Source organism: Barbus barbus, assembly GCF_936440315.1.
Source record: "Barbus barbus genome assembly, chromosome: 25".
NCBI lineage: Eukaryota > Metazoa > Chordata > Actinopteri > Cypriniformes > Cyprinidae > Barbus > Barbus barbus.
The window spans coordinates 26346803-26370439 of NC_136753.1; the positions used below are offsets into that span (position 1 = coordinate 26346803).

The 23637-nt window shown below is 36.8% G+C and overlaps 1 protein-coding gene across 1 annotated transcript; it reads left to right on the forward strand.

Moving 5' to 3' along the window:
- Positions 1-13012: 13012 nt before the first annotated feature.
- LOC306844969 (myc proto-oncogene protein-like) lies at positions 13013-16081 on the forward strand. The gene is made up of 3 exons (XM_079377437.1): positions 13013-13161; positions 14020-14562; positions 14687-16081. Exons 2-3 carry the CDS (start codon positions 14031-14033, stop codon positions 15244-15246), a joined length of 1092 nt encoding a protein of 363 aa, XP_079233563.1. The 5' UTR covers positions 13013-13161; positions 14020-14030; the 3' UTR covers positions 15247-16081.
- The last annotated feature ends 7556 nt before the right edge of the window (positions 16082-23637 follow it).

Below are 23637 nucleotides of genomic sequence, written 5' to 3' on the forward strand. Positions count from 1 at the left end.
CAGTCTTGCTTTTCCTGAGGATGAGCTTGTTCTGAATTAAAGGTCATTCTCTGTTAGCAGACAGTCTTATTTCATGTGACTGATCCACTGACCTTTTTGTCGAAATGTTCTCCTCAGAACAAAGAGCTGACTGTTTCTGAGAGCAGGTCATATTGACCACCAGGTGGAGCTTTTGTATTCTTAAAAATGCACAAGAATCTTAAAACGACTATTATTTTTTGTCTTCCTCTTCTTCTTCTTTTAAAGATAAAATGGGGAACACGTTTATAGCGAGCTGAACACACTGCCATGAGCAATTTCCGGGAAGTGTGTCACAACTGCCCGATTTTAGCTCGTTTAATTGGTGTAGCTGTGCTATGAGACCTCCAGACTAAATCTTTAGAGACTTTTGTCCAATTCATTCCATATGGAAATGTTTCCAGACTCTGACTGGACTTTAGTCATACTTGTCTGCTTACTCCATGTGAATGTGTATGCTATGTGAATGACATCATTTTAAAACAGTAATATGCTACATGCATACAATTAGCAAGTGGCATCTAGTTGTCTTTTTTAAAAGAATAAGAAAAATGTCCCTTTTTAATGAATCAAGATGTTGAAAACTTCCAGCTCATTCATCATGCAGTAAATTGAAAGTTAATTTGATTGCATTGCATTGTGGGATACAGTACACAATTCTAATGTGTTGATTTTAGCATCTCTTACTAAAATGATTATTTAACAGGGCAGCAGAGTGTTTTACAGTGACACTTTTTTATTTATTTTTTTACAGCGATGATCATTTTCCGTGTACAGTATTGAAATATGCAGTAGGCTATACAATCAGATCATGTTGTGTATACTATATCCCACAATGCAATTCTCTGGACTCTGCATACAGAAAGCTATGAAAAGTTGCAGAAAAAAATTGCAGAAATATTAAGAGAAGTAGGTTATGTTAGTGTGCAACAGTTCCGTTGCACAAATTTGATTGTTCAGAACAACAGAACTCTTGCTTATGTGGGATACTGCTTAGTTGCATTAATTGCCAGTCTATCTGTGGGAGCGTTTTCTGCATATTAAGAAATAAGGAAGATCTGAACATTTTGTGCAACATGGGAAAGACTTGACAGTTTGCAAACTCTGCAAAACTGAGCCGAACTCTAATATTAGATGTTCTGTGCAATGATTCACTGTCTGATGAATCTGATATTGGAGGAACATGAGGGCAGGAAGGAAAGAAAGGAAAAAGAGGAACAGATGATAGAAAGAAGAACAAAAGGAATGATTTGGCTTTTGCAGGATTATGATTTTCTGTTTGAGGATTTTTTAAAACAAATCAAATGTCTATTGTTATTAAAATGATTTGACCCCTTTATTCAGAGGTGGAAGATGTGATATTGATTTCTGTGTTTTTACACATCAAACCTTTTCGACTCTTAAACGCTTGGAAATAAACCTTTAACATAGAAGGTATTTAAAGAACATGTACTGGTATTATTTTAGGCCAGATATATATTATTTGTATTTTGTATTATTTTAGGCCAGATATATATTATTTGTATTTTGTATTTAGAGAAATAAGCATTATTTTATTTCTTTTTTATGCGATGTGGAAAGCACAAGGCTTCCTTAATGGCTATATTAAGAATATATGGAAACCTTGCGCATTTCACAAATACAAATAAAATATTTGTAAAAATTAAATTTGAAGGTTTCTTACATGGCTATGTTAAAAATATATAAATATAGAATTTCTTTGCTAGTTGCCAGTTGCTTTGAAAAATTTATGTGCATGTTGAGCAAAAGCATTTGGAAAATCTACATGGGTCCTAATCCCTATGAATAATGAATTAATCAGACAGGCAGAGATAGTGTTAATTGCTGAGTGTGCACTAAGCGCTGGCTGCTGGTCACATGTCAATCCATGAAACTAGCTCAGCATAGCATACTCATCAATAATGATGGAGCAGGAGGAGAAATCAAACTGCATTTAGAGCATTGCATGACTTCTCGGTTTGCTGTTATCTGCAGCTAATTTGCCATATATATTTATACAGCCGAGCTTTGACATGCAGATCAATAGAGATGAAAACAAAGAAAGAACCTTCACAGCTAATGCGGCCACGGTTTATGCTAATGTCTGATGCTCAATGCGTAGCTTATTGATTACTTGTGTGCCTCCCGGGGTGTTGAGGAAACTAAGGAGACATAAAGAGTCTTCGCATAAAAGATTCAGAGAGACAACAGGCCTCGCTTGGTCTGGAGTGATTAGTTATGCGCATAGGACAGAAGTTAGTGAGCAGTTACTCCTAACGAGTCTTAGCATGCCTTGGCCGATGGGACATCTGTTACTACAGATCCATCGTTAACTGTCATTTCAAACACACTCACACTCACACACACATTTGTTTCAAAGGCCCGTCCATCTTTTTTTGAGCAATAGTTATTACAGCCAATTGACTGCTGAGTTGATAGGTGGGGATCATGAAACCTACGCTATGAACCGACAAAACAAATAAGAACAGAATACAGTCTTTATGATCTCCCAACTGTAAGGTTACTGATGAAGATGCATCTGTTTTATACGAATGCCCGTTTCCACCATGGAATAAAAAATGTATCATACAGTTCAGACTTTTCTTCTCAGATCTGTGCAATTCTGAGAAAAAGTCAGAATGGCAAGAAAAGGTCCAAATTGTGAGATTTAAAGTCGCATGCACCTTTAATTTTTATTCTGTGGTGGAAACAAGCTTCAATTTGCATTCTTTTATTTATTATATATTTTGCTTTTAAGGCAAGACTCCACAGGCGAATTATGGATCTCACCATACTTGAGGTGTTCAATCCGAGTATATGTTATGATTAAATATGCACATGAAGCATTCTCTGATTAAATATGCACCAATTTGTATACAATGCATTTTTTCATAGTTTTATTTTATTTTAGCATTGAGAGATGCACGAGGTTTCCTACAAAGATTAAGTGTAACAAATAAAGTGTAATAAAATAAACATTTAAATACTGAGTATTGTGGATGTTTTTTCTTCCACTAGTCTGAAAGAAGACATGCTAAGGAAGCAAAATAGTCTAAAATCTCAAAAATGACCGATGCATGAAAAATTAATGGTTTAGCCTGCAGTGCCTGACAGCAACATCTTGAAGAACATCTTGTGCTTCAAAGGAAGCAAGAACATCTGACCATCTGTATAAGAGTCGCATGATCAATGTCAAATTTGCATATTAGATTGGTGGGCTTGAAATAGTGTAGAAAATATTCATTATTCATTGTATAAAAATGATGTAAAACATATGGCAAAGCTAGTTTTAGAGCTTGGGAATGGAAAGGGCATGACGATAGTCATGCTAAATTTAGTTCTATTTCCAAGGAATGCGGATAAAAAGTATCCTGTGAATTTGACTGTAAGATGCTTTGGATAAGTACCTGCCAACATAATATGTCATGTCCGTACAGCAAGTTAAAACGGTATAGAGGACACCAGTTCTACGAAGCCTCACTCATCAGTCAGCATAATGTGTTGTAATCTAGCAGAAGTGAAACCAGTTATGTAAGTCACATAGGGAGCTGAACATGAGAAGAGCTTGTACTGCTGGACATTATGACGCAATACAAATTAATGTAAACCTGCGCTGATCGTCCATTGACCATTATGGAATTTTTTTTTTTCTTTCAGATTGCAGTTTGATGTTATTTAGAGGAATATTGTGATTTTTAACCATTTTAATTTTTGAATATATGCATACTTTCAGTATGAATGTGAATGCAACAAGTTCTTAAGAAAAAAGAATGGGTTCAGAAAAGAAAATATCTGTAAGCCAATATTGCAAAAAAATGAACGAATGAATAAATAAATACAAATAAAACTGCATAAAAAATAACAAAACATTTTAAGCAAACATTTGAAATAATAATGTTTCCTTCTCCATTATTACGTTTCAAAAAACCTGATTTAAATGGACTATATTGAGATATATAATGGATAATTTACCACAAATTCAAATTTCGTCGTCATTCTCACCCCATATAAATTTAATTTCTTCCATGGAACACAAAATAAGATGTTTAGGAGCTTTAAAGCTTCAAAAGGGGCAAACCAATTACAATAAAACCACTTTTATAGTTGTTCGTGTGACATGTAAATTATATAACAAGTCATTAGGGAAATTAGGGTTTTAAGGGATAATTTAAAGAGAACACAAAAGCTCAATATGTACTGTAAATATAAACATTTTCTGTGAAATTGATCAAAATCTCCTAATAGGCTCTGCATTTTACTTTTGCATCTCAAGTAAGTGATTTAAGGATGTTTAAACTGTATTTGAAAAAAAAAAATACTGAGGGAAGATATAAATTTCTTCTAACGTATGCAACATTTAATGCCATGACATGAATTTAAGTCTTTCTGTTCTGATTGAAGAAACTTTTTAAGCAATAAAATATGGAAGAGGACCTGCAGAAAGCCTGAAAATCAACTGTGGTCACCATTCACTTCCATTAGAAATGGAAAAGAGCAGCTTGGACTGCTAAAAATATCTTTTTTGTGTGTTCCACTGTTCCTTTAAGTTTCTTTAACATACGTGCAGCATGAGCAGTCTTGTGATTGTAAGAATGGAGAATTTGGAACAGCATCAAGTTTAGCATATAAAGACAGCGGACAGTGAGACATTGTTTCTGAGAAGTGGCTTCGGGAGCGTGCGATGAATGGAGGGTTCAGTGGAGGCCAGTGGCACGCGTGGCTTTGGGTTGCGGGTCAGTTGTGGCCACCAACTGCTATAGGGGCATGTGTGCCAACTCTCTGCCCTACATGGCCAGCAGGAACGGATGTGCTTTGCAATGTTCTGCTGATACAGGAGCTCTCTGGCATCTGCCGTGTCTTCGCAGTGTCGGTTGTACTCTGTGGTGCTCTTTCTGAGTATAGTCTAAATTTGGAGGTACTATGTTGATGCCCTCTCTCATTCTACCTCTCTTATTTCACTCCGCTTTAAATCGAGTTCCCTCCCGCTGCATATTTCCTCTCGCTGCACCAATTTTCCTCTACACAGTCCGGCATTATATCCCGAGTTCCTATAAAACATACTGGTGTAAAGTTCAAGGAAGAAACTGAAAAACAGGTCATCCCCTGTATGTTCCCCTCACGTGGGAGCCATGTAAGGCTTGTTTTTACAGCGTTGCTCATCCTTTGGTCATGTTAGGACATCTGTACTGTTTGAAATTTTTAATTTGGTAAAAAATGGTCAGGTTATGTGGTTAAACCCTGAAAGAATGTTATAATTATCATGGAATTAAAGTGGGAATAGCTGTAGCCGGGATGACCTTGGTTTGGACTGTCTGCCGCACACATATGCCTACAGATTGGAACATTGTTGCATTAGGACACTGTCAGATGGGGAGACTCCCTGCTAAAAAAAAACCAGATGTTTCTTATAGAGACGTGTGCGACGTGTGCATGCATCTGTTTTTCATTGGAACACTGAGCTCCTTCTGTTCTTCTGATCATCGTCTTACTGGATGGATGTGTGTGTGTGTGACATTTTGCATTCAAAATGTTTCCACAAGGAACCGCTCATGTTGGTGCTCATGTGTTTCCAAACAAATCATTGATTGATTGTGAGATCTGATTTATTTCTGTTAGATTCTCTCTCTCTCTGTGTCTGTGTGTGTGTGTTTAACTTTTGGTTTATTTTATGACACATATTTGGCATGATGTGATGATTGGTGGTTGCTAAGGCAATGTTGTTCATATTTAGGGTTAATGATTTGAACAAACCACTAACCCTAAACTATGGTACACAGCTCTCTCCATAGTTTTCTACATGGTCAGACTTAGTTTACAATTTTTGTGTTTAAAATGTATGTGTGTATATATATATATATATATATATATATATATATATATATATATATATGGGTAGTTGATAGGGAAGTGACGAGATCTCGTGGCACGAGATCTCGCGAGATCAGATGTGTCTCGCGAGAACGTGAAAACGTGTGAATCCTGGCCAAACATTTTGCAGTGTTTTTTACATTAGAGCTGCACCATTAGTCATTAAAAAAATGCTATCTTGCTTCAAACACCCACGCGATCTTATTCCTGAATGACAACGATTCAGCTATGTCTATTATGTCTGTTTAACATCGCGAGTGTCATTGGATCGAGAGAAGCATGTTTACTCGCTGTCCATGTTAATGAATCAGAGGGTCGGCCATCATCACGCTTCCAATGTGAATCATTCATTCAGGAGATTCTGACTCCATTTAATTTTTTTATTTTTATTATTTTGTTCAAATGAATGTATATTTTTTAAAAGACTTAAGCAATGAACATTTAGTCAGAACCACTAGTAAATCACGTTATTTTGTTTAGTTTTCAAAAATTTTTCCCCAGAATCCTGATCTGCAGTCGTGCAGCTCTAGTTTACATGTTTATTACTGCATATAATTCATTAAAATAGAAGTTTAATTTCATAAAGTACAAGCTGATTTTAAAATGCACCTACATCTGCATTTTGTGTTTTTTTTAGTTGAATAAAATACTATTTTCCCCTATATATTTAATTACTGAGGATTTAACAAAAAAAAAATAAAAATCTTGTCTAGTCTCGTGGGATAAGTGTCTGGTCACACCCCACCCCTAGTAGTTGACTAATAAAAATGGACTGTGTCCTATGGTGTGACAGCAAAAATGTAGGAAAAACATAACATACAAATAACATGAGAAAAATGTATCTGAATTCTTAGAGTTACAAACAGCATGAGAGAGGTTTATCTTCAATATTAGTTTTTTTGTTTTGTTTTTTTAATTTTTTTCGTCACAGCATAGGACAAATTGATACGTCAACTACCCATATATATATATATATATATATATATATATTATATATATATATATATATATATATATATATATATATTAGAATATATATTTTAAATTAATTCAGCCATGCTTAGAAATCCTAATTTTGCATAAAACCAAATATATATATTTCTGAACTAAAAAATTTTTTTTTTTTCATTTAAAAGCAAAACTGCTTTACAACAGCAACTTCACACTGATTTGTTTTTTGACATACCTGTTCACATTGCATAACATCCAAGTATAAAGTGTCCTAGAGCAAGGAAAATGTCAATTTATATATGTCAAAAAAAGTATGCATTGCAAAAGTAACGTTCATATCTGTTGTACTGGCTGATTCTTCCCCACTTGAGGGGCCCCATAAAGTTGAACTGTTGGTGGTATGCGGTCACATTGACAGCATCAAAAGCAGAAATGAAACCTGTCATGTGTCAGGGCAGAGTATAACAGTAAAGAGTGGCCGCTTCTTTGAAACTTATCAATGAACACTTTCAGTTTTACTCAACCTAGCACTAATAACATCTGAGATTAAATTAAACTGTGACTTTTAAAGTATGAAATATTGTTTTTATAGTATGTATAGTAGTATATTAATAGTTAACATCAACTAAGAATGAAGAATACTTTTACAGCATTTAGTAAGTTCATGTTCTTTTCTATATATACGAAAACATGTTTACTTTAGTATTTTTGTAAATGAACATTAAGCAAGAAAAACATGAACTGATAAAATGCAAAGTAAGTGACTTTGGATTAATTCTTCTGTCAAATGCATATATTTTAATATATAAATACAAACCAAGACAACTAAACGATTAAATATAAATTCTGAGTAAAATTTAGCTTATTGTTAGTTATTAGTTAGTGATGCCGAATGTAATAGCGATTAATCGCATCCAAAATAAAGTTTTTGTTTACATAATATATGTATGTGTACTGTGTTTGTTTATTATGTATATATAAATACACACATTCAGTATATATTTTTGAAAATATTAACATGTACGGTTGTGGTCAGAATTATTGGCACCCTAAATATGATCAAAGAAGGCGCTTAATATAAACCTGCATTATTAATCCTTTTGATCTTTTTTTTTTTTTTTTTTTAAATCACAAAAAAATCTAACCTTTCATTGAACTAAAACAACTGAAAATGGGGGAAAATCTCATTATGAAATAAATGTTTTTCTCAAATACACATTGGACACAATTATTGGTACCCTTAGAAATTCTTATGAGTAAAATATCTCTGAAGTATATTCCCATTCATATTCACAATTCTGAGCACTCCAGGGTGATTATGAACATGAAATTATCCAGCCGTGGCTTCCTGTTTCACAGAAATATAAATAGGAGGGAAAACAAAGTCCAAATTCCCTTAATCATCCATCACAATGAGAAAAAAACTAAGATTATATTTCTGATGTGCAGCAAAAGATAATTGAGCTTCACAAATTAGTGAAGTGGCTTTAAGAAAAGAGCTAGAGCAGTGAAAATGACCATTTCCACCATCAGGGCATTAATTAAGAATTTCCAATCAACAGAAAATGTTAGGAAACTGCCTGGAAGAGGACATGAGTCTATATCGTCCTAATGCACGTGAGAAGGAGAGTTTGAGTGGCTAAAGACTCTCCAAGGACCACAGCTGGAGAACTGCAGAAAATAGTTGAGTCTCGGGGTCAGAAAACCTTTTAAAAAAAATAGTCAAACAGCACCTACATCACCACATGTTGTTTGGGAGGGTTTCAAGAAAAATTCTCCTAGCTCATCCAAAAACAAACTCCAGCATATTCAGTTATCAGACACGACTGGAACTTCAAATGGGACTGGCTTCTGGTCAGATGAAACTAAAAAATTAGCTTTTAAGCAGCAAACACTCAAGATGGGTTTGGTGAACACAGGGATAAAAAGTACCCCATGTGTACAATGAAATACTGCTGCATTTTTGATGTTGTGGGCCTATATTTCTGCTGGAGGTCCTGGACATCTTGTTTAGACACATGACATCATGGATTCTATCAAATACCAACATGTAAAAAAATCAATAAGTGACTGACTCTGTTAGAAATCTTATAATGGACCATGTTTGGATCTTCTGACCGGACAATAATCCAAACACAAACCTCAAAAACAACACAAAAATGGGTCACTGAGCACAAAACCAAGCTTCTGCTGGCCATTCCAGTCCTCTGACCTGAACCCTGTAGAAAATGAGTGAGGTGAACTGAAGAGAAGAAGCACCGTCATGGAGCTGGGAATCTAAAGGGTCTGGAGTGATTCTGGATGAAGGTTTTTTCTAACCTCATCAGGCATTATAGGAGAAAATTTAGAGCTGTTAAACTGGCAAATGGAGGTTTCAAAAAGTATTGAATAAAAGGGTGCCGTTAATTGTGGTCAATGTGTATTAGAGAAAAACATTTATTTCATAATGAATTTTAAATTCTTATTATCCAATGAAAGGTATTTTTAAAATAAAAGATCAACAAGATTAACAATGCAAATTAATTTTCACAGCCTTCTTTGATCATATTTACCAAGGGTGGCGATATTTTTGGCTATGACTGTATATAAATACACATATTCAGTATATATTTTGAAAATATTTACATATACATTTATATATTTTACATTATATGCATTTTTTTATATTATATATATTTTATATTATATTTATATTAATGATAAACAGCAAATAAATATAAACCAATTTTCCGAGATCATCTGAAAGCTGAATAAATAAGCTTTACATTGATATATGGTTTGTTAGGATTGGACACTATATGGCCGAGATGCAACTATTTGAAAATCTGGAATTTGAGGGTGCAAAAAAAATTATAATAATAATCAAAATACTGAGAAAATGGTCTTTAAAGTTGTCCAAATTAAGTTCTTAGCAATGCATATTACTAATAAAAAATGAAGTTCTGATATATTTACAGTAAGAAATTTACAAAATATCTTCATGGAACATGATCTTAATGTCCTAATGATTTTTGGCATAAAAGAAAAATCAATAATTTTGACCCATACAATGTATTTTTGGCTATTGCCATAAATATACCCCAGCGACCCCAGGGTCACAAATGCCTAAAATATTCATTCATGCTTATTATTACCTGTTAGTTAATCATGCCTAATGCATTAATTAATGTTGATGTATCTAAACATATAGTAAAGTGCCTATTTGAATACAATTTTATGCTAATATGTATGACCATTTTTTCATGCATCAGTGTACTGAAAAACAGCAAAAAAAAAAAAAAGAAAAGGCAAATGCATACCCTGCTCTCTGACCTAGATGGTGAAATGATTAACTTACACTCTTATTTCCCAAGTTTTCTGTAAGTTCGAGCATTTCTGTGTGCATGAGGCCAGTTCAAATGCTTCTCACACTTTCTTTGATGCAAAAGAAGTTGTTAACCAGCTAAAGAAGGATGAAGGTAACTCAGCAAGAGTCTCACAGGAAGAGGATTCTATCTGGTTCTGGTGAATTGGCCATTTCCAGTGAGGAATCAGTTACAGTCTGCTATTCCAGATATGCCAGAGCATCAGTGGTGATGTTCACTAGGACCCCTGAGGAGCAGCCTTTTTACAGTTCAAAACTGTCACTATCACCGTTTTTACAGGCAAACCTCCCCCTGACACGTCCCCTCCCCCCCCACACACCAAGCGCTTCTAAGGAAAGCTGTGGCCGCTTGTGTTGCAATGCTTGATTGCCTGCAGAGAACAGTGTTAGGTGGTGCCTTGTTATCTTCTTGCACTGGCGGCCCTCGCTGAAGATGACAATATTATCAGGGGGAACAGCAAAACCACAATATGCCATTGTAAACCTCACTTTCAACACCTTGTGGTCAAACTGGGCACGGAAATCTTCTGTCCGTCCTGAGTCAAGCTAACTTGAGCTGAATCAGCAAGGTTAAAGTTCACAAGAAGCAAGAAGGGCTGAAGTCAGAATGGCTTACTTCCTATTTCTAGCATTCATTCAGAAAAAAAATACATTCTACTCATTCTCTAATAAGGCAGGGATGCCCAACCCCGTTCCTGGAATCCTGGCGATCGACTGTCCTGCAAAGTTTAGCTCCAACTCTAATCAAACACACCTGCCTTTAATTAGAAGACCTTAATTAGTTGCTTCAGGTGTGTTTGATTAGAGTTGGAGCTAAACTTTGCAGGACAGTTGATCGCCAGGAACAGGGTTGGGCAGCCCTGCCCTAAGGGACAGTGGACTTGTTAACAAGATGACAGTGTGTGAACGTGGTCTTTGAAAACCTTATGCTTATCTTTGGATGTCTGTCTAGACATGTTCTCTTTTTATACAGTCCTGATAAGAGAAAAAATAAACCTCATTAGAACGGTGTAAATGCCATGGCTTTAAAATTGCAACATTTCTTGAAGCTTTGCTGCCGATGAGGCAATCCACAAAAACAATGGGATTCTTTGTTGAATGAACACAAGCCATTTACATTCCAGGTCTAAAATATGTAGCTGGACAACATATGGAAGCTATTTTAGAGATAGCTAGAAGCAATATGAATGAGTGATGCAAGACATTTAAACGGTCTTTGACTAAAAAATGCCTCCCAACCACACATTGCCACAACAAACCGCATGAAAGCTGGTCAAACGACAAACTTTCTCTAGAAGGTCTATCCCAGACAAATCTGGCATATGACAGAATCACCTACAGTCTAAAGTTAAACTTTTATTTTTTAAACGTTGAGTAGTGTATTTTGGGATGAGGACTTAGTGTGTACACACCTGATATGGCTGTTGAGTGTTACGTGCATTGATTTATTACTAATGCTACATTTACTGAGCACTGCTCTCTCCTTTCTGTGTCCATTGTGCAATATTCATTTCATTAGTGGAATATACACAATTATTAAAAGCACTCTTGATCAAAGTGTGAACGATACACTAAAGGTCTAGATTAAATATAGAAAGGTTAGATTATAAGGGGCCGGCTGCTGAGAAGGGAAGTGAACTGAGCGATGTCCTAATGCTGTCTATCTGGAGTTCACTATAGGTACACTAGCCTCATTCAATGGTCTCTAGGTGGCAACATTTATAGGACATTCAAAATCCACACAGTTCTGTCCATTTGAGTCACTGGCCAGCAGTGTGATTTACTTCTTAGCTCATTTACTTAATGCGTTATGTATCCTGAATTATCATTGCATTCAAAGTCAATCAAAATGGTTGCTTTTCAATTTTGAACCTATATATTTTAGGTATAGCCTATACATTTAATTTATACTTTCAATTGCATTAAATAGGGTACTGTTTTAAAGATCGTTAGTGTGTTGCAAAGCCCTGAAAATCAAGTTGCACTTGAATGAGATGTTAAAAGGGCGAAACTCTCATATTGTCTCTCGAATCTGAGATCATGAAAACTGCATACATACCAATTATGGATAATAAATGTTGTTTGAACAGTTTAAGAAGACGTAGAGCATATCACAGTGTACAATGAACGAGTATGAGAATAATTTTTCCCTTTGTTGCACTCTGAGGTCAGTGGTTGTAGGGAATGCAGGATTCCGCCCATGTGTTGAATTCGCGGGAGACTCATAAATCATTCCCGCCACCTCAGAAGGAGGGGTTACCTCTGCACGTGTTGAGCCGGATGCGATTCTTTTGTTACGTAACCAATCTTCCTCATATGCCTTTTAGTCACTCCAAAGTTAATATTTCTATCTCTTAAGTCGCGCGAGATCTGCTGTAAGGAGTGTCTGTTTGAGAACACTATATATTACCCGCCAAAACAGACCACAGCACAACGTGATCGCAGCGTTCTTTCTCTTTTTTTGTACGCACTACTATCGCTATGGCATGCAAACCCGGCATTTGTGAACACTAGCACACGTGTGTGTTACAACCCCCTTCTTTTTCTTGGAATTGCACGGTTCATTGAGTGCAAGAGCGCTCCGCCAGCACACTAGATCCGACCTATACTCCCCTCATTCCTCCGCGGCTATTCAGCCGCTTTTCCGTGAAGGATTTTATTGAATATCAAGCTACACACTATAATTAGGCATAATCACTATGAGAGTTTTCATTCAACATTTCTCGAAAAGGTTTTGGCGCGAGTTTGCTGACGCGGAGGGATTACGGCCGTACATCGCCCTTTAAAATTAAATGGTCGCCATGCGTCGCCACACCCACCGCCAGTTTCTGTCCGCGTGGGCTCTGACATGCCGCAAGGAGGGTCTGCGGGTTTTTTTAAATAATTTTATAAACAGTTGTTTTAGATTAACCCACGGTTTCCATCGATTTTATTCGCCATAGTGTCTGGGGGAAAAAAAGGTAAGACGTGACTTTTTTGTGTGCTTTCGTGCGTGTGGTCTGTCTACCGGCGTTTCCTCCGTATAGTATTACAACGTGAACCTCTCGCTTACTTTTGCAGTGCATTACTCGTAGAGCAATTAGTAAAAGCGTGTTGGAAAGTTGCATCAACAAAGCTTTATGGATTACTTTTGATCCGCTATTTAATGCGCAATTATAAAATGCACAATTATTTTCATTCATTATACACACACACACACACACGCCGTTCTCTTTAAATAATACTATTTTAAGAGTTTGATCATTCCTGCAGATATGAACATTGTTCAAAAAAAAACTTTTTAAGCCGGTTTTTCAACGTAGCAAAACTTAAAAACTTGTTTTAGTAGTAAACACTTTAATTTATGCCACAGGAATGTAGAAAAGAAGCATTTGAAGATATTCACGCTTGTGATATGAATGATATAAGCAGACAAAATAGTTTTACATGAATTGCAAATCCTTTATGACAAACATGTTTTAGCTCGTTTTCTTATTAGCGTTCGAAAAGTCAAATGTATGATATATAACTTTTTTTTAATGTGAGACATTTGGAGTGGAACAACCCCCCGTGCTGGACCTTTCCAGCTGTTCAGTGACATCACTGCACGGGCAGACTAGCCACGCCCACTTGGGTGGAGCCACCATTGTAAACATGAATAAAAATGAACGCGCGAGCCGGGAAACTTTACAATCGGCAGTGCATGAGAACAACACTTCGCAGGCCGTTTAGACACAACCAGCGTTTACTTGATAGCTGAAAGCCGGGTGGACGCTCACTGTTGGATGCACGCTTTCTCTCATTTTAAAGGATTAACTTCTCGTGCGTTTTTCTAACAGGTTCCGCGAAGATGTTGCAGGCTTGTTCTCCATCGCACGATTGGTTCTGCGACTCCGAGCCGCTGCTGTTTGACGACGAGTTTTGCCTGAGTCTCATGAAGGACTTGCAGTCCATCCCCACGCCGCCTCAGTCCCCTCCGATGAAAGCCGGCCTCGCAAAGAGTTTATCCACGGTGGATCAGCTGGAGTTAGTATCTGAACTTTTAATAGACGACAGCGACTTTCTCCAACTGGACTGGAACTTTACCGGCAGCGCTTCAGCAGCGTATTCGGATCCGCTCTCGGAGGACTGCTTGTGGCAAAGCGACAAACCGAACGAGGATAAACTCTCCGCGGTGCTCTCCACAAGTCCCTTGCTCTCCGATATTAACACTGAGATTTTTGCCGAGATCGCCGGCTCTACGCTGGACTGCCACGATGTGGCGCTCGCCTGTCAGGCTCTGGAGAGCGAGGATTTACCGCTGGACATCCAGGAGCAGATCGAGTCCACGTCTGACTATGGCTCTCTGTCCACTGGAGGAGAATCATCTACAAGCGATTCTGGTGAGTCTTTTGATTTATTTACCAAGTTTATTTTGCTATGATGGAAGTTAGTTTCTTAAAACTGGATTTTAAGTTTGCTCGAACACCGTTTTAACTGTTGTGCCGCTATGTTTGTGCTCCACAGAGGAGGAGATAGACGTTGTGACCGTCCGGCGGTCGAGCACGCTGACACGGTCGCAACACCAGCAGCAGTTGGAGGACGGTCGGCGTGAGCAGCAGCGTGCTCTGAAGCGCTGTCACTTTGAAATCCAACAACAGCACAACTACGCCGCCCCACGGCCCGCCTCTCCTCCGCCCCCGCCCTCCCCTTGTTCCGCGCCCCCTCTCAAACGCTCCCGAGGGTCCGGAGACTACCACCGAAGCGCTCAGAGTACGGGACGCTCTCGCAGTCTGGCTTCCCGACAGGGGGCGGACACTGAGGACGAGGAGGAGAGACGGAGGACTCACAACGTGATGGAGAGGCAGAGGCGCAACGAGTTAAAGAACTGCTTCCTTAGGCTACGGGACAACGTCCCCGAACTGTCCAATAACGACAAAGCATCCAAGGTGGTGATTTTAAAGCGGGCTAAAGAAAGCATCAGAAATATGGAAACAGAGAACCAGAGACTAAAACAGAAGAGAGAGAAACTTCGAGAAAGACAAGTGCAGCTGAAAGCCAGACTGGAGCAGCTCAAGAGGTTGTGAGGGTCTGGGACTAAACAATGCCGGTTCAGTCACTAGATAGTGGTCTGGGCCCCTGCTGGTTTGTGGACTGTGACACTTGTGACTGACTGTAAAGACTTTGACGTCTCTGAGGAGAATCAGGAATTTTTTTCCCCCACCATTAAGTTCCTCTTGGAAACATGCATGGTCAATGCAAGAAGCGTTCTCAGTGATGTGACTTTACATTGTGCTAAAGTCATTTAGTTCTTGAGTCTTAATATGAAACTGTTTTGTATACTGTATGTTGAATGAATAATCAATTAAACACATAGTTAGCCTTAAAAGAAACATCCTAGATGATCCTCACACATTCTACCTTTTTGTTCTTTGCATCCATTTCTTGTTATATTTTGGGCTGGATCCAAAGGATGTTAAAAATAAGGGGTTGAATGTAATTTGTGATTCCGTTTTATAGACTAAAGTTTGCATTTGTTGATGTTCAGACTGGAAAGATAAACTATATTGGATTCATGTTCATGCATAGCTCATATTGTTGAGGTCTGGGGTTATGGAGCGTATTCATATTTGACTCCACGTGTCTTTACTCTGTCAGTTATTGTATGTTCCCTCCCATTTCTCTGTTTATCTACCTCTACCAGGAAGAAGCCTGGCTATCTTATTGCCTTCATAATGGCAACTGTATAGAATGTTTCTTCCATTTTTTTTTTTATCTAAATGCCAACTGTTAATTATGTATTATAAGTTATTTAGGCTTTTCTTCTTGGTTCATTTGCAAGTTTTTGAAAGAAAAAAAAAAAAGTTCTGTTCATCTTCAACTGCACTTTGTTTTATAAAGTAATAAAGAATGAGAAGATGACCTGTTGTTTGCATCTTTTTATTGGCAGAAAATCACACCAGAACAACATCAACTTAAAGATTTCTTCAGGTGTGGTTTCTTCACAGGTGAAATTGTTGGCACACAGAGTTGCACAAGACTAAAACCTTTAAAGAATAGCAGGAATGTTAGTGATGGAATTTGGGTCAATATGAGGGGGTGGCAGGGTTGACATTTGTTGAAAGTCTAAAGGGCCTGATTACAGCGGGTCAATAAAACACTGAAGTGTAGGTGGTACCAAACTGAAACAGCACAAACTTGCCCCATGTAAATCCCATAAATGAGCCTTTATGCATAAGCCTTGCTTTATAGTAAACCGAATTAAGAAGCATAAACCATATACTTTAGTGTGACTGGTAAAATCTGTTCAACATAATTTACAATTATCCGAATTAATATTTGAAAGTCAAATTCATACTAGTATTCAAAAACTCTCGATGCCAGAGGCACTGTGGGTAAATATTTGACTTACCCAAGTTGGCCCTTGAAGAGTAGTACAGTCGAATGATTCATGTAATGTTTAATTAAATATCTAAAAATACATCATTGTATTTGCTAAATGGTGCCTTAAAAATATATATACTTAAATGAATGCTTTTGTTCAGCAAACATTTATAAAAAGTGTTTGAACTTTCAATTTTTTAGGCAAAAATGAATCAGTTTCTACAAAAATATGAAGCAGCTCAACTGTTTTCAGCATTGATGAGAAGAAATGTTTCTTGAGCACCAAATCAGCATATTAGAATCAGCACATGAGACTGAAGACTGAGGTAATGATGATGAAAATTCAGTTTTGCCATGACAGGAATAAATTACATTTTAATGCATATTTAAATTGTAATACAACATTTGCACTTGCAGTGACCTGTATCACTTCCCTCAGAACACCAAGCAAGTCCTGGCTGAAGCACTGACAGTTTTGCAACAAGTGTCAGAACGGGTTTTATACCTCCATTACTTAGTACTCTTTCATCTTTTGTGCTTAAACCTGTTGGGTCATGGATGCTTTGGAGAGAATGAAAGCGAGGTTTGCCTCCTGACAATCTGCATTGTGAAGTCTGCATTCAGCCTTTAATGTGCTGTCATCTAGACAACCGGCCCCTGAAATGTTCTGAAGTTGTAGACGGAGAGGTGCTAAAGCGACCAAAGCGAGACCATTACGAAAAGACGAGATCTGGAAAAAAGAAAGCGCTCCCAGTTAGTTTCATGTTTAAGTCTAGTTTCAATCACACAACTCAATATTTCTAAAGGGTCTGTGGCTGAAACAGATCACATTTCATAGAAAAAACAAATGTGTTTTTAATCTTTATGGTCAGCCACTAAATTTCACACATTTGATGTTGTGTGTGTTAAGATCAAAAGTTGCAACATTTATAGGAGGGTTGAACACACACACACACACACACACACACACACACACACACACGCCAGTGCATGTTTTACTGGTGTCCTAAGGCTGTTCAGAAAGAAGCAACAAAACATCTTGACGAAGATTCCATAGCATTTCAAAAGATCATCTTCAGACGAAAGCCCTCCATAAACACAGGGAATCACCTCAGGTCTGATCCTAAATGAGAAAAAAGAGATAAACATCTATTTACTTTACCTATCACAACCATCTCTCTTTGAAAACCGGTGCTTCCACCAATTCACTAAAACACATGACCAGAGGAATCGTCCTTAAAGATCAAGAAAGACGTTTCTGTATTTCTTATGCATATTGGGTTTGTTCAAGAAGTGGAATGACACCTTAAAAATCTTAATTTAATGCAGAAACTTATGCATTACCATACGCTCTTGAAAAAATAAAAGTTCATTATTGGCATTGATGGTTCCATGAAGAACTTTCAAGGAACCTTTCCATTCCATAAAAGGTCCTTTAGATTAAAATGTAATTTGTAATAAAAAAAATGGTTCTTTTTAGAATGTTTTAATGAAAGATTCTGTGGGACACAAAAATGTTATTTTTTCCCCCCATGGCATCACTGTGAAAACCCCTTTTTTTGGAACCTTTATTTTTAAGAGTGTATTTGCTGAAAAACGTCATGTGAAACTTTCAACAAGCCTGTAAGGTACACATCTGTCACCACATGACAGTCTTGCTATTTTCTTCCTTATGTGAAAGTGTTTTCATCAGCGTTTGGGCTTTAGCCTGTTGGTCTGATGTGAATTGACATTGTTGTGTTTGCTTTCATCACACTAAAGTGTCTCTGGCCATATGTTCCCTCGCAGGAAGGTGACAAGAGACGGGGGCCATGCTTGCGCTGGGACATTTCACTGCCTTCCTACTGTCATTAAAACATGAAAGCAGATTTTAGAGCTGAAATAGCCTCTATAAAGAATATTGACCATAAAGGTCTCACACGCATTCATTCATCACAATAATTCACGGCAAAGACATCAACATCCTCCCAAAACATATTTTTAAGCATTAAAATGCAACCATTATGTCATATAAAAGAACCCGGAAATGGTGAACTTGTATTACTTAAGGGCTAAAATATGATTAATGAAAGCATTTTACATGCAACACTGACAAGGAGTTATTTCAGTGATGCACCTTCAGAATTGTATGAATGATTGACACATAAATTAGATTTTAAACGTGAATGACTTCTGGCTGTTTTCAGAAAAATTGCTTTGTGAGTGGTAGCAATCACTGAAACCCTCCAGGGCTCCGCACAAAAATGCCAAATAGCCAGTGAAATCCACACACTACGCTGCCACGTGAGGCTTTTCGGAGTGGTAGACAAGGACAGGTGTGAGATCTGTTTGAGGCCGGGATACACCCTCTGGGCTGTGTGGAAGGGGACTGTCCTGGATCCATGTGTGGAGCTGGGAAAGTATTTTGAGGACAGTTTGAGATCAATGCATGTGTGTGTTCAGCACATGATTTATGAAGACACACCACACGCACTAACCACAGGGCTAAAGTTAGTCAATTCCAAAGCAACATCTTCCCAGCATTAGAAAACAGCACAACTGCACTCAAATGGAGAGAGTGCCTTTCAGAGGTAATTTCCACAAAAAAGACAACAACATTAAGTTAAGAAGCCTTGGGAATAATTCTAATTGTTTACTTATATTTGGAATACACTACACCACTTTTGAACAGGTTTTTGTCCCTGGACTAAGTTGCCAAAAGTTAGAACCAGTGCACAGATTTTGGGCAGTTGGACTTGACCAATTTTACTGAAAATCACAGTGTATATCAGGCACAGTTTTTTGGCTTCAGACTTTGATTCTGGGTATTTTGAGCTGATTTTGGAACATCTAGCAATGAGGTGCATGCTTCTGTTTGAGTTTTGTTGTGTTCAAAACAACTTGAAAGTCTGGTAGTGTGTAATCCTCAGGCGTTTAGTGTACAATGCTTAGTTTTTCATCTGCAGCCATTTACAAAGTCATCAAGTGTATGATGCCTAGTGTTTTAAAATCTCTTCAGATTTTAAGTCATGCAGTGTATTCAAGCTTTTTAAGGGACAGTTCAGCCAAAAATCTATATTAGGTCATCATATTCTTCCCCTCGTGTTTTTCAACTCTTTGGCTTTCTTCTGCAGAACACAAAATAAATAGTTTTTGTTCATACAATATAGGTCAATGGGTACCAAAATAGTATTTTACCATATTGACTTTCACTGAAACATCCTCTTTTGTGTTACTGCAGGAGAAATACAGGTTTGGAATGCTATGAAATTGAGTAAATGATAATCATTTTTGGGTGAGCCATTCATTTAACTTTAGGCCTGCGGGGCAATATTACTTTCATATTATGAATGCAATATGAGTTCAAAATTGACCCTATTAATGCACATTATTGAGCATGATTAATCAGTTGCATGTTGTGTTTGCAATCTTATCAAAAAGCAATACAATTTCCCAACCCCTCCCTTCCAACTGTCTGCCATAAACAAATAGCTTTTCACAATCTAATTAAAACCCATTGGATAAACTCCAAGTCCCATCCAAACTCCAACTTTTTCTCACCGAATATCTTATTTCACTCTGAAATAAACTACATTGTGAAAGAACAATGGGATTTGAACCCCGCTTCATGTTGACTTCAACACATCTCTGGTATGCAATGCCTTTGGACCTCAGCGGCCATGAAACAAACATCATTCTTTCTTCATATTCTTTGTCACTTACAGGCCTAGATGTGAAGCACACAACAGCAATTCAGTACTAATATTACCAACAGCACAACCATTGCCTTTGATTTATAGATTTTATCTTGAGAATAACAAAAAAGGAGTGCAAAATGATTCGCCACATGGTTCACATTTCACTTTCATCAATTCATCTGCAATTCAACTGTACACGTCATACTGTCACGTGACTTTGTTTTTCAAGAACTGATGTTGTGATTGCCGTGTAAGCAGTTATCTAGATGTTTCAGATATGGACCGTTCGCTGAGTGTCTTCCTGATCTAACATGTAGTCAAAGTAGCATAACTTCAGCTTCAATAGCACAGCCAAGAACACTTCATCTTATCAACACAGAATCAACTAAACCTCATTGTCACAACGATTAACGGTTTTAAGGAACTAACAGAAACTTCCCTGCAATTTTAAAACAAAGAGGCTTTATCTTAATCCCAATTTAAGTACGTAACGATTTACACTCACCGGATCTCAGATCCGTGTCCTTCTTTGCTTTGTTTTGGGATAATTGATGGAATAAACAACTTATTTTTTGACAGTTATTTCTTTTAAATCTGGTGTGTAATGATGATATACAGAACTAACTAGCTAGTATATCTCGACTAGTTAACCATAAAGGAATTCAAATAGCTTAACAAGAGTATAATTTGAATGATGTTAAAAAGATGAATGAAGCTAAATTGCTTGCCATCGCTATTTGTGACTTCCTTTACAATCAAACTAGTAGAAGCATAAACACATGCTGATAACCAGCTCTTGAATGCCCATGCACCTTTTAGTCAAATATCTCTAATCCCAGAGAGATGAGCACACGGGTGAACAGAGGTTTTAGGGTCACGCCCTAATGAAGCCTAATCCCCCAAAGGTTAAAGGTCACCGTGTCTCCACTTTCCAGGGCATAAGAAGGTTCTTTCTTTTGTGGATGTTAAACCTCCTTTTCTTCATGCCCTCAGAGCATAATGAGAGTCCAGTCACAGCGAGAGAAGCACTGGAGTAATTAGGCGTAGAAGCTGATAGAGTGTCTTTAAACATTAATGGAATTTATGTGGATTATTTCAAGTATGTCAAATTGTGTCGGAAAGATTATTCCACATAAAAACTTTTAAACTGACAAAGGAATGATAAAAGCGTGTGTTGACAAGTTAGCCGCTTTGCCCAATTTATTTCTTTTTATTTTCTTAGGGCCCCAAAATGCCACTCGACCGGTTGGGCCACACGGGTATCACGCTCTCACGTACACGCAAAGAAACACACTTTTTGAGAAACTGCTCCATGTTTCAAAGTGAACAGGGAGTGAAGTGGCATTCAAGAAAGAGATGAATCGTAAATCACAGGACCTTCCTAGAATCTTTCAAGAACTTCCATTGTTGAGGGAGCTGCCGGGCCCCTCTCCCTCCAGCATGAGGCCTTTCCTCGGGCCGTTTCCGTCACCATGGGGGGCTTCACCCCTGAGGTCCTGTAGGTGTGCATGTCTGTCATCTCAGGAATGTCCTGCAGCACATGTACGTACACATGAAGACAGGTTAGGGCACACATAAAACCTTGTTTTAAGCATAAATCTAAAAAAAAAAAAAAAAAAAAAAAGGTAGTTAAGTTTATGCTTAAAACAGAAAATAGCTATATATATATATATATATATATATATATATATATATATATATATATAAAGTTAAAAAGTTTTAATTAGTTCAAATCAAACTGTATATATTTGAATATATTTATAATCAAAATATATTAATAAAACATAATTAAAAAGCCACTTTTGCATTTATTCAAAATTTACTTTAGGATGGAAAGTGTATTTTCTTGCCCCTTTAAGTACATTTTTTAATATATTTCAACATTTGAAAGTTTAACCAAAAAAAAAATAAAAAAAATAAATAAATAAATAATAAAAAAAAAATAATAATATATATATATATATATATATATATATATATATATATATATATATATATATATATATATATATATATAAAAAACACTTAAGTATTCTATTCTATAATTATAGTATCAATCAAAATGATTAATAATAAAGGTTGTCTGTACCATCTACAATATGTGACCCTGGAGCACAAAACCAGTCTTAAGTCGCTGGGGTATATTTGTAGCAATAGCCAAAAATACATTGTATGGTTCAAAATTATCCATTTTTCTAATGCCAAAAATTATTAGTATATAAAGTAAAGATCATGTTCCATGAAGATATTTAGTAAATTTCCTACCGTAAATATATATAAAAATTTTGATCAATAATATGCATTTCTAAGAACTTCATTTAGACAAGTTTAAAGGCAATTTTCTCAATATTTAGATTTTTTTTGCACCCTCAGATTCCAGATTTTCAAATAGTTGTATCTCGGCCAAATATTGTCCGATCCTAACAAACCATACATCAATGGAAAGCTTATTTATTCAGCTGATGTAGAAATCTCAATTTCGAAAAATTGACCCTTTTGACTGGTTTTGTGGTCCAGGGTCACATATAATGTTTACAGAAAAAGTGGTAGATACTTCACTAACTTTAGTTGCCCACAGGCTTAAATAGTTCATTGAGGATTTATTGGCTAAATTACAGTGCAACCGCATTCTTTCCCTTCATTTCTCTGTGAGAAACATCTGTGCTTAAAACAGGCTAATGAGCACAATGAGAGCTGAATGTGAACATGACAAGACTGTAAACCTGTGAGATCTGTTTTATATTTCAGAATCACAAATTTAAAAAGAGGAAATAACCAAGAAATGTACAGCAAAGAGAAGAAAAGAGAAGTAATGAGAAGGTGTGACAGAGTGGGAAATGCTTTTTCAAACTTTAAAAATAATGCAAAGCATCATGTCTTTCTGCTCACTAACGAGGGACGTTGTTACGGTACAAAGTGTGTTGGTGTGTGTGCAAGAGTTACATGTGATTTTAGAGTTTTGCATCATTCTGTTGACAAAAACACACCCCGTATATTTGTTCAAAGGTTGGTCATTCTTTAATAGAGGCAATTTGCCCATTTGTACATAGTGTGCAACCTGGTCAAAGGCAACTGAGGTAAGATTATATGAGGTCTTTAAGGGTTATAAATTTAGGCTGGACTTGTAAGCATGGTTTAAAGACAGGTTGTTCCATCTCTCTCCAAATCAGTTTCCAGTACACAGTAAACAAAATCTACTATTTACAGTGTATGGTTTAGTAAAGTAATTGTATTACTCACAGTGTGTCCTTATAATATTGTTGTCATTTTTGTAAACTGCATTGCAGTATTTCGTTTCATTGTATTCCTGTATATAGCTGGAATGATAATAAACACTCTCCATAGGCTGCATTTGAATACAATATTAGCATATTGCACAGAATACATTAAATATTTTCAAAAAATACTTTGTGGAGC